We start from the raw sequence: 12,773 nt of genomic DNA on the forward strand, positions 1-12,773 counted from the left end.
GATGGCGATATCCTGTGGCATTGAATTTAATACTTAAAGATTGTACACACAAGCCAATCATCCGGTGACATAAACACCCACATCTGTTTCCTATAGATCATATAAGTGTTCACTAATAAATTGTAATAGTCTAACCCAGTGTGAATCACACGCCACGTAAATCTTCAATTTTGGGGCTCCTTGTTCTAGATATCCGAACACTAAGAATTGTGCCATGAAGCTCCAGTCAAACCCGTTAAAAGCCGTACAGTGACCACCATAAAACAATCGTGGTAGTCCGATGTTCTGTTGAGCAGCAATAAGTCCACTGGCTACACGAAGAAATGTAACCCAATACTTGCTAGTAAGACTCCCTAAGTGTATTCTGTAAAACAGGCACATTATAATTTAGACGCCTATGAGCATTTTTTGTGTACTCCCTAAGCTAATACACAAACTAAGGTACTACACAGTACAATTTGACTTATTGTGGCTAAAATCTTTTTCAAGACCTGTAATTATTATAAATAAATCTAGTCTATTTCAAACATCACTGAAATTTGGAATTGCCCTTATAATCCTCAGTGTATATATACAATATAATTGTGCTAGGGGAGGATGTAAAATTAGTTGTAATGTACATTATATAGTACAAAATACAAAAAATAAACAATTTGTATCTACACTCGTTTTCAGCAACTTGGTGACTTATTTATGCTGACAAATTAAACTAAAACTTTACCACTACTAATGTTAATGGCAGAAAGCTGTCATATACGTTCTATTTAAATCTAAACATTTAACAGTGATTGGTTCAAAAGTTCCTACATGTTTCCAAAACGTGATACGCAAGTCTTAAATATACGCTTTGTGAATATACAAGGACACTTCTGATGTCTGGCTGAAAAGCAAGCAAACTCACTAGTTTTCAAGGATTTCTAGAAATATAGCATTGCTTATATTTGTGGATATTGCAATTCGCGTGGCATCATTGTCGCATATCACACCCTAATGTAATTTATGATGGACAAATATGGGGTAGCAGGTGATGATTTTGTCAAGCATTCAATGTCACTCTTGCTCTCCTGACCTTATGATGATGTATACTGTATTTGCCCACGAACTACATGACAGGGCTATGTAACGATGTTCCTACTATGGATAATTCCAGGCCAGGCCAAACACAAGTACACGTGACCACTCAGGTAGAAATTACACTGTCTATGTTGGCAGAAAATGTTTATTTATAAATGCCATATTTATCAGTCCATATTCACGGAGATCAAAACAGTTCGTTTGGTATATGATAACACACTGGACTGGATAATGATGTGTTGTATATCACTGACACATGTATGTCAAACCTGAAAGTCAGCAAAAAAATTACGACAATGAACTTCTGTATATTTGTATATGTGTACTGGGTATATTGATGTCATAAGTATAAATAATACTTTCACTGTGTCAGTTTCTCAAATTACTCACTCATTTTGCTGCCTATGACAGCAACACGTCTTGTCTATATTTTGGCGATTTCATAGTGTATTACAATATTGCCTCAGAGAAGATCGTATTTGCTGTATGAACTACCATGACGAACAAAAGTGTATTACGTTTAAACACAAAGATAGTAAATATAAAAATTTGAAATATAATGTTCATTTAATCTCACCAGAAACACAACCTCCATAACGTGGAGTAAGAATTCGTCTATTCTAATAATTCCTGGTCTTGTAATATCCCTAGTACGACTGTAATACATGTTTGATGTATTTCAGCACAGCAATGTTTTCGATGCAGTTTATCTTCTGTAGCCGCCGTCAATGTAATTAATGGTAAACTAGTGACGTTCTCAGGGGATATATTATGCTTCTTCTGAATCCAATACCAAAATGAGACTTGATCTGACACCGCCAGTTACCTCCGTCTAAACAAAGGACACCGATTACCATCCTGTTTGTCGCTGTCGAACAGCACTATAGTTCTGTCTGTCAGTCCCAAATGTTTTTCGATTAGTATGATAATAGCTCCCGACTGAATGCTGACTGACTGTGAGTACTATATAACGGCTCTTCGTTGACTAATATTGGCTGACTTGGCGTGACACGTAATTAGTGATACTCGGGCATGTTCTAGAATTATTGTTATTTTTAGACGAACGCGTACCGAGTGACTATGTCCGGTCATAAACATCGTGTGCATCCTCAAACACTGTGTAATCTCTTGTGTACAGTACGCACATTTAATAAATACAATATCTGAACAGAATAAAAACTAAATTATATTTCTTGCATAATTCATTTGCTTGTATTGCATTGGTGATGGACATAGACAATTCTACTATAATAACTTGAAAATCCTAATTTACATTATACCAGCGCTTTACTCATAAATGAAAGGGAATATCAAATCATAAATGTATTACCAGATTAGCATGGTCTATATAATGCACCAAATTTAAAACTTGTTTTAACGTACAGTATTGACTGATTACCAAACGCTTCAGCATGGTATTAAGAATTTGTTTTCAGGGTTGGGTGATACGAAGGTGGAAAATGGTTGCACATATGGGGTAATTCCTGGAATTGCAATAGAGAGGGTTCAGGCCAAAATACAATATATAGTGTTTTCATGTTTCGTCTGATATTTCTGTGGTATTCTGCTGCTGTAACTAATGCAAGATTTGTTCTGAAATTCAGTGTATTGTGTGCACTCAAGGGTTATTCGTTTTTTGCTGAAAACACCCCTATTTTTTAATGGCAGATTCGAACTTGGTTAACTCCCACTGGGAAATATGCATTGTCGTTTGAATGAGAGCTAATTAAACACATTTTCCAGACCGGCGAAAGAGTATGTAACAGCCAATTGTAGCAGGCTATCACGTGATTTTACTCAGAATGTCAACATGGAAAGAGGATATTCCTTTTTACGCAGGAATAATTGGGAGTAGAATATGTGAAGGATTGTATAAACAAAGATGTGTATACTGAAAAGTAATATCTATCCTTCTTTTGCATCGCTGAGCATTTCTTTTTTAGTATACTTGTTTAAAAATGCTATATTTGCATGATTTGCGATGATTTTTTTAATTAAAACGACCCCAATGGTTGAATCCCGGGTTTGAAGGAGAACGTAACTGCACACCACATGGTTCGTTTGAATACAATGGTGAAGGGATGGCACGATAGGGCAACGTCCGATCTCGATAGAATGTTTCGAATCAGTCATACGTAGTTTAAATTAAGTTAAAAGTTCCTACACAGAATTGTGCATTGGCAAACGTGCCGTAACAACTGCGGTACTCCACTGACGGAGTGACTTTCGTCGACAGCGGTCGTTGATGAGCTGCACACTACAACTTCGCTTGCGATGTTGCTTGTTAGCCGTGAATTGAATGAATCTTGATTTCCGGTAAAAATGTCGCTCATTTGGCGTTGATATCTTTATTTGGAACTAAGTAACGCTGCAACTTCGCCAGCAGAAACCTCCTGGTACTTTGATGTTGATGGTCTATGATAAAGCTCATTCAACATACATCAAGTTCTCTCAATCGTAGTATTCCATGTGGTGTACAACTAATATTAGGGATTTCAGTCACTTGGTTAATGACATCAAAAACTACAAAATACGTGAGCCAAACTGAAATCAAAAAAAAAAAAAAAAAAAAATTACCATGAATTATTACTCTATATCTTATGGTCATTTTCTAAAAATTGCAACCCATAAAATTGAAACATTTGAAAATCCTGGCAAGCGCCGTGAACGCGAGCGTGACCTCCAAATTTAACCCGGTGTTCTAAATCCAGAGAAGTTTGCTGCGTTTTCCCCGCGTTGGAATGGACCGTACGATTTTGAAAATGCCACAGAAATCAAGTAGGGGATGACAGCTATAGAATGAGAGGTGATAAATGAGAATCGGCCGAAAATTTCCGAAACGGCAATAAAAACAAAAGTTAAACGGCAATTTTCGTATCGACTTACAACTTTCTGGCATATCTATCACTCATAATTTGAAAAAAACATATATTTTAATAGACAAAAATCTAAGTTTAGTGAGTATGACATCAATTTAAAGAGTGCGACAAGCCCATTTTAAAAGTGGTACCTCCAACCCGGTAATTTGTTTACATGGACTCCATTTTCATATAAGAAGAGAATGTTTCACTACTTCACTTTTATATACGGCAAAATGCGTTTATTTTGTTTTTAACATGTCGAAAATGCAGCGTAAATGCAAAGTAAAACGAATTGTACATGTTAGAGCATTCAGAGCTGTAGAATTGAGATGATTCATTGGTTATTTTGGCATAAAAATGGATCGATCAGGCACAGAGATTTTTTAAATTTTCCGGGCAGCTCCCAGTAAGTTGCCAAAAAATAAGCTGTATATTATGCTATAATGTTATATCTTAGATTTGTTTATTCGTGTCAATGCTTTTTGTTTCATAAGTATTATTATAGCGTAAAAATAGGCAAAGCTTGGTAGAACGCATAGCCGGTCGATGAGGGCGTTTTCAATGCATTTGTATAAGAATAAAAACGAAGGCAACATTAACGAAAGTAAAACTTGTTTATCTTTATTGACAGACAGATGATTTAAAATGAAATTTGAATATGGCCCGTTTCTATGGTGATAGATGGTCTATATATTGCCCTATATTAGATAAACATTGATATAAAGTTCATTTGTTGAAAATTCAATAAAAAAGGAGAAATATATGGCAGTTTAAGTTCAGCTCCAATTAAATAATTAGTGCTTATTCATCCAAAATAGTGCCGTTGTCTTTACTACTAGTGCTTTGTTGTGTCATCCTTTGTCAAAAATTAAGAGATGCTGATTGAATCTACAAAGTACCATATCTCGAGAACGGTTACTCTGATTTTCATCAAATAAAGTGCATTGTATTGCTCTAGTAGAGATCTGACTAATGACACCACTCTATGATATGTGTATAATTTCCCCCTGAAATCCCTATTGATACAGTGTAACAATGTCGGCGCCGGTGATATATTACCAGTGCGCAACGTAGCCAAAATAAAAGGCATGACCATTTGAACACTGCTATTACAAGACTTGTAGGAGGTAATACATTTGGGACGAAAGTATTTAAAAAACAGATTTGGGCTGTTGCCATGGTAGTGGTGGGTCAGGATTGTTTTTCCAATTAGTGATGGTACGACCTACCTGTCAAGTATGAACAAAATCAGCCAAGCCACAAAAATCACAGAAGAGTTAGTTAAAAAGCCATACCTGGTGAACAGTTACTCTAAATTTGGGGTCAACTTTCTCATTGATGAAAAAAGATATCAAAAATTCAAATAATATCATTGTGCCCACACTCAAGCCGAGTACAATGAGCTATGTCTGAGGTGTTGTATCCTAAATTTGTAGGAGATACATTTAGCTCGAAGCTATCCAAAAATATTTTTTTACTGTTGCTATGGCAACGATGGACCAACATTTTTTTGCAGATTTTTCCTAATAACTAGGGTGAAGGTGTGACCTACCTGCCATGTTTGAGCGAAATCGGCCAAGCTAAAAAAATCACAGAAGAACTAATACGTGAAAACACTGGAAATCACACACACAAATGATTTGAGGGGCAATCCTCTTGGAGCGGATCGCCAATACCATGTTCATTAGCATATTGACCGTGAAAATACCGAAAACATTATTGCATGGGTGATATGCAAATTAGTTTTAGTCAAAATAAGTGACTGCCATTACTGTTGTTTAAATTTCATTTCACTCGGCAAGTATATTCATGTACCCCAAGGGTAAAATATCGCACTTCTAAATATTGTTTATTTCTGCTATGTTTCGAAAACGTTTTTTCCCTGAAATAAATTCCAGTGAAAATGTCATTTACCTCATACTCTATTGAGACGCAGCACAGGGTAAATCGGATTCACATGTAATGCCTGAAAACGTTTCAGCGAAAATAAATTAAGTGAAATTCTATGTGACTTCATAAGAGTTGGAAATGAACAAATTATGTGATGCCCGACCCTACCACTCCATACAGAATGTAGACTATACCCCCAAAACATCCTTTCACTCACGGTTTCACCAGTCTTTCATTATTTTCTATTGTAATATAAATTTTGCGATTACTCTGACCATGTAACTGTAACCACAGACCGTCCAGGTGCTGTAACTAAATCCTTGTATAAGCACCGGTAAGACAGGCTTGAACTATGCATGTGAAGACAGCCGAGAGGTATATTCAATCCTATAGATTTCTCATTGTTTGGTAACTATTTGCTGCAAATGCAACAAAAATCAATATAAAAATATTACCCACACAGCATTCTACAGGTTACTTGTAGTATATAGTAATACAAACACAATGTGCTATATTGATTGATAGTTTTAATAATATGACGCTACAATTGTGTAATGCAATGTACTCGAAGTATTTTGATTTTTAAAATATGTGATAAGTGAGCTTAGAGGGCGTTATTTTAATATACGTATTTATATTTGTAAACCTTTGCATTCGTGGAATGATGTGCATGTGAACGCAGATGGCGCTCTTTGTGGTTGACATTGATTCAACACGTAGGTTCCTCAGTGGTGGTAAGAGCCAACTGTCCTTGCGGAACATCCTTGTCACCAAATTTCCATGCAAAACAGATTAGCGAAGTATGATTGATATCAGAAATGCTCAAATGAAAATTGGGTATGATCAGTGTAATGTAATTGTACAGTCACTTGTGGAATGAAAATCCAAATAAATAGATCAGTACTATTTTTATTATTTGTCTTGGTTTTTGTATCACTATTACTATAATAAAAGTTATGAAAGGTTCCTATAATGATATCGTGTTGCATGATATCCTATAATGTGCTAGTGTGATCAGCAGTGTAATGCAGGATTCTTTGTTATAATGCATATCGTGGAATGCTCCCACACCACATCTGGATGCATTATATCCTGTCGTGCGTGCATTGTAGTCTTATATACTGCAATGCGCTATCACGAAATTACTATAATTTAAGCATATTCCCATAGTACGTATATGGCATTATAGCTGCACTAACTTGAATTACATATGATGCTACATTGTTTAATCTGTTTTAAGCATTGTTGAAATCGATGCGTCTTTTTCACTGCAGCCCAGTTTTATAATTTTAGAAATATTATAGTAATGAATAGCGATGAAAAACCGAGATAAAGCAGTAGTTCTGGTCACCCCTCAAGTGACTGTAATCTGCATTCAGTGTCTCGTGGTCTTTAAGGTAGCTTATATACTTATTGAAATGTTATTTATATTGTGGTAGAATAAACGTCATTTATCACCATTGCAATGTCAGAAAATATATTTGGAAACTTTAACAATGGAATACAAGAGGTGTTCGCTGTTGTCACAGTAAAGCAAAATAAATAATCTAAACAAATTGCCATTGTTCTGCAATGCAAACAAATAATACTACAATAAAAAAAGCAAACAAAAAAGCCATTAGCCAGTGGATTGTTATCATATCTGATTATGTCAAATATAACATAAGTCAGGGGTGCGAATAATGTTCAAAAATTATTACAGAGTTTAGAGAAAATGCTGAAACATGAACATTTTCAAATTGCTTTATGTAACATCATTAGCATTATTTTAGCATTATTTTAGTGTCTATCATGTTAGCTGCATCAACCAGTGCCTTGAATGGTTAACAATCATTAGTTAATCATTAAACAAGTGACAATTTCATAGATTGGTTGTCATCTTGAATTACTTGACAATTATTGAAATCATAAACTGTTTAACAAATTGATCTGAATTTATTATTTTATATCAATGAGTCAGTTGTATATACGTTCGTCAATCTCGTCATGATTGGTCACGTTCCGTTGTCGATACAAACATAACAAAATTCTTAACAAAATAAATGTTACCCTTGTATAGCAAATAACAATCTTTTTGTGAATCGATGATATGTCTAAAGTATATAACGATTGGGTAATATGGCAACAGATTTTTACACTATGTTACATTTCGACGTTAAACATAGGAAGACAGATACATATTGTATTTAGTGTATTGCTATGGCAACAACCCAGAGATGACAAAGCCGTGCTTTTAGTAAATTAGTTGTCCATATAATCTTGTACTGTTTCCTGCAAATCATTTGGTGGATGTATTTGTAGTTCACACTACAACAGAACACAGTGACGGTCGGTTGTGGTAAACCGACAAAATTATTTATTTACTTAAGCTTATTTTTGCATTTATTGGTGCCCTCTGACGACAATGTCGAACGAGAATGTGTAAATATATCAAATGTGATCCCTCCCTTTTTTTATTGATGAACAACTACAGATCTGAAGAGTGAGATGCTTGATTTTCCCTAGAAGGTGTAGTATTTTCGTTAATATTAGACACCGAAGCACTACCTGTATTGCAGTTGATTGAACGAGCCCCTATATTTACTAGGGCTTACCATATGCAAGCCGCTTCGGTAAAAACGTTGTTCGAGCTTATTAAAACTATTTTCACAATATTAAAGATATGGATTTTTTGTCAGTGCTTACTGTGATTAAATGAGGATATTATTGAAATCCAAACCAGTAAATGTCAATTTGAGAGCCAGTGCAAAAATAACAATAAATCTTTCTTTGATTTATTAAAATGAAATAAAAGTAAACAATAACTGTAATATTTGTCAGGTTTGTGGCTATATATAATATTTTAGTGTACATGAATTTAATATTGCATTAACAATAAATTCTTATAATACAATTATAACATGTTTGAGGGCTAGTTACAAAAAGCAGACATATTTAACGTCGGAAATGTTCGTATACCCCCAATACATCAGGTGGCAATTCTTTCCGACTTCAACACGTTACCAAAGATCAGTGTGACAGATATACGGAAGTGTTATGTATGCGTGTCCCAGGAGAGGATTCGCGAAACTGAGTGAAACTGTTATTGTCCTTATTGCGTTACATAAAGTGTAATTAGCCACAGGTTCCGTATTGATAATTGCGCGACAGGGAAGTGTAAATATTTGTATATACTAGTATTACAATGTGGCAATTCAAGCGTCAACGTAGTCAAACACATACCAAAGACGCATCTATACATGAATGAATCCCGACTAGTGATATTGGCCTCTCAATTGAGTCTGCGACACACTCATCCAGTTTTTGAACACAGAAACTACCAATCATTAGCTTGATACCACATAATACACTAGAGACTTTTGATGATTTAATTGGCATTATTTTAAATCGGATAGAATCCGTCAGTCATCATTCAACATATTAAAAGCATAATGCAAACAAACAAAGTGTGTTACATGGAGCTTTCGATACAATAAATACACAAATGTGTCATATTAACAATAATGAATAACTCAAAACGCCATATGTGAGGCAGTGTACGATTCGAAAACTGACGAACGCACAATCTACTCCGAACACATTTTGTTTGATTGCTTTTTCAAACCTTTAGTATCATTATATATTAAATAAATTGTTGGTTTTAGCGTACGGCGAATGAAATATTGTCACGATTGCATTTTGAACATGGTGCGTAAAGCAATATTTAACACTACATAGGAAAAATCTCACTCGAGTCATTTGCATTGCCAATTTAATACTTAGTGTGTAATCAAAATAAACAATGTACAGCTACTAGATCTATGAATATGCATGTATTCTTCTTGATATATGTGTCCAAGTACACGTTACATTCCAGTGATAGTGGATTCGTTGTCAAATAACGTTCAATACTACATATGTTAACGATACGTTCTTGCAAACAATACCATGTCACGTGATTAGCCTAGGTTACCACTTCCGCAATCTGGAAATAGTATCAAAACAAATGAGGATGAAAATGCCCAGCATATCCACGACCAATTATTTGTATAATTTCTATAATACGGCGTTTCGAAGTATTTCAATGACGCTGCAAAAATATGATTGCAATGGCATAAAACAATAACGAATTCATCTTTCTTGTTGAAAGTGTCACAAAGTATAGTATTGAATGTAGATAATGTAGATAATATAAAATACAAAGGTAGAATCTGAGTACTACGATAAACCCAAAATTTCACATTTTCCAGTTGTTCTTTAGATTTAATATATAGCTGTAATTAAGAAAGCATTTTTTCTTGATTGGGTGAAAACAAACATTTACAAGGGCGCTCTTATAATAGTTAAATTTACTTATGTTTTTCAAATATCGAGTAAATGATTTGTATACGAAGTTTCGTTTCAATTAAATATTTAATTTTGATATTTTCCAAGTCACGCGTATGTTGTGATGGGAAATAAAGGTATACTAAAGTAGCAATAATCGTATTATTAGTAAATTGAATTTCTCAAGATAAATATCCACTATCTGCAATTATAAATAAGTAAAACATTGCTATGTCACCTAATTACTACACATGTTTGGGTGTATTTTCGGTGATAAGAAACCTCTGAACCGAACAGAATACATTATATATATATATATATATATGAAAAATGGACTATGTGTGTATTCTACATGCGCGTATATTTACCTTGACTGTTTACAATTTCACATATGTAACCCTTGCGATTGTCACAGTATGCATCGTCAAAATCATACTTTGGCTTTTTCTTGTTGTTTCTCCTGTGAATTAATAAATATTCGTTTTTAATTCAATCAGTTGTGCTGGATAATTAATATTATACTGTTTGTTAATCAAACGCCGTAACATTCTGTTGCGTTGTTTTATTAATAGACTTTCCGAATGATTAAAAACGTTGATTGTGAACGGAATAACGTACCACAGTTGTGCGCAGTCCTGACCGTCAGGGTTTTTCGCTGTATTGTTATTGGGTTGATTCACTATTCTTCTTCCAACCTTTTCTGAACACCACCCATCATGATACGTTAATTCAACTCCCGCACTACCTTCAAATACATAGGTGCCTTCATTATCTCTGTCGTTGAGACCAAACCAGTATCCCCCACCTGCCGCATTCCATAGCTCGTCAATGTTTCTAATATGTGTTTTGATAGCATCGTGAGTCTCCGCACTGTTGATTAGAGCCAAGCGCCCTCCACGAAGAATACAATCATCTCTTGCAGACACCCAGTCTTTTCTATCCTTGAAGAACATGAAGAGATTGTGTCCATCGCATAAATCTAATGGAAGGTATAGTTACAGATATATTGTATGAGAATTCAATTATTAGTGTGGAATGTTTGTTTCCGATACATTACACACATCCTATATAGGTACGCATAATGATACATACATACAAACATAAACAAATGACAAACGTATGCTTAGTTAGTGGATTATTTTAGAATCATACTTTTGAGTGTCTTGCCCAACCCCGTCCGCATTTTAGAAGTTGAGCTGCGAGTGATACAAATATGTGTTTATTTATAAACTAGTATCGTCCAATGTTCAGCTCATTGTTACTATTGTGTGTCAAATATTCTTCTATTTCTCAATGACATTATTTGTTTATGTAATTCAACCCATCAGTTATTTAGACTTAGATAATATTCCTTACCTGGTAATACCGCTCCCTGTTAGAATAATGAAGCATACAATTGTGAGTTAATAAATGTTTTTTTTAGATTAAAAAATAATAACTTTTCATCACATCCCATTCAATTTCCCAGGGTAATTTGGGTGTAAATATATATAGACTCAATTACAATGTCACGTGGAGAGTAAAAATAAATAAATTTAGATCCTAATTATGAAAGAAAGAAGAAATATGTTAATTGATAGAAACTTGAGGGTGTTATCTATTGTATATTTTGTCTATGTTGGTATAAATTATTTTCTTGTTGAAAAAAATCATTTTATATATTTCAACAAATTTATACAATCAAGAAGCATTTGAATAAAATAATTCATATCATAGTTTGTTTTGTGTAAATAGATCTAATCTGCATTGAATTAAATACACAAGGTAAGTAGATTGATACACATAGATTACCTTGACCGCATATATGTGTATTAGAAACGGCATACTGGGTTGTGACGTGAAATTGACCTTTTATGTCGAGGTATAGTAATATAGATTATGTTGTATGTTACTACATGTGAAATATTTTGCTATTCGATCGGTAATGAATATTATTAGAGCTACACTGCGTAATGGCATAGGAGATGGAAGTGATACCCACTCATGTCGAACGAACTCAATGATTTGATTGGATTATTATAACATTGTTTTCTGAAGGTTTTTTCTTCTGTTATCTATAATCACTGATGATCTCTGTTCCTAATACAAAACAACTACGATATATGCACCCAGTAAATGAAATACGTACCGATTCTCTAGCAATGCTGAACACGCTCAAAACGAATAGAAGGGACACTCGGAAATTCAGCTTCATATCTAGACAACAAATTTTAACCGTCTGAAAATAAGGTTAAAAAAGAAAGTTAGGCGTTATAGTGTAACTACTAAGAGCAAATCACCTTGGAAGAGTTTTTATGATTGCGCATACCACACAGCGGCGTAGTAGTCTCCTAGGTGGCGACAAATGATGGTGCGTTCATTATCATCACAGTGACACTGTACGTTGTCGTTATTATTCATATAGTTCCACATTTTATGTAATGTATTTGGAAAATTTCAGATGTGTGAACCTGGCTATTATATGTATGTAATTACGTCGCAGCGGGACATAATCATACGAGTTGAGGAATTTGAAATTGCAATGCTCACCATATGGTTCTGGGAAGGGGCATAATTAACGTTAGGTGATAGGATGAAATGTATTGAGCTTCACTGATTGTGACAAAATTGTCACTATTTTGGATGTTATTTGGTATTGTCTAG

The 12,773-nt window shown here is 34.5% G+C and overlaps 1 protein-coding gene across 1 annotated transcript; it reads right to left on the bottom strand.

The window, feature by feature from the left end:
* Positions 1–9,559: 9,559 nt before the first annotated feature.
* Positions 9,560–12,456, bottom strand: LOC100376401 (salivary C-type lectin 2-like). Its single transcript, XM_078010286.1, has 6 exons — positions 12,439–12,456; positions 12,259–12,348; positions 11,487–11,502; positions 10,749–11,109; positions 10,499–10,590; positions 9,560–9,789 (listed from the first exon to the last, which is right to left on the bottom strand). Exons 2-6 carry the CDS (start codon positions 12,322–12,324, stop codon positions 9,764–9,766), a joined length of 561 nt encoding a protein of 186 aa, XP_077866412.1. The 5' UTR covers positions 12,325–12,348; positions 12,439–12,456; the 3' UTR covers positions 9,560–9,763.
* Positions 12,457–12,773: the final 317 nt, after the last annotated feature.

The sequence above is a fragment of the Saccoglossus kowalevskii genome, chromosome 15 (assembly GCF_978046115.1).
Source record: "Saccoglossus kowalevskii chromosome 15, keSacKowa6.1, whole genome shotgun sequence".
Lineage (NCBI taxonomy): Eukaryota > Metazoa > Hemichordata > Enteropneusta > Harrimaniidae > Saccoglossus > Saccoglossus kowalevskii.

What these genes read in the sequence shown, in the direction of transcription:
- LOC100376401 (XM_078010286.1), bottom strand. Translation starts at nt 12,324, where the DNA reads ATGAAGCTGAATTTCCGAGTGTCCCTTCTATTCGTTTTGAGCGTGTTC. An exon ending in CAGGACTGCGCACAACTGTG is followed by an intron (nt 10,591 to 10,748) that starts GTACGTTATTCC and finishes ATTAATTCACAG; the next exon opens with GAGAAACAACAAGAAAAAGC. An exon ending in TGAAATTGTAAACAGTCAAG is followed by an intron (nt 9,790 to 10,498) that starts GTAAATATACGC and finishes TACTATTTCCAG; the next exon opens with ATTGCGGAAGTGGTAACCTA.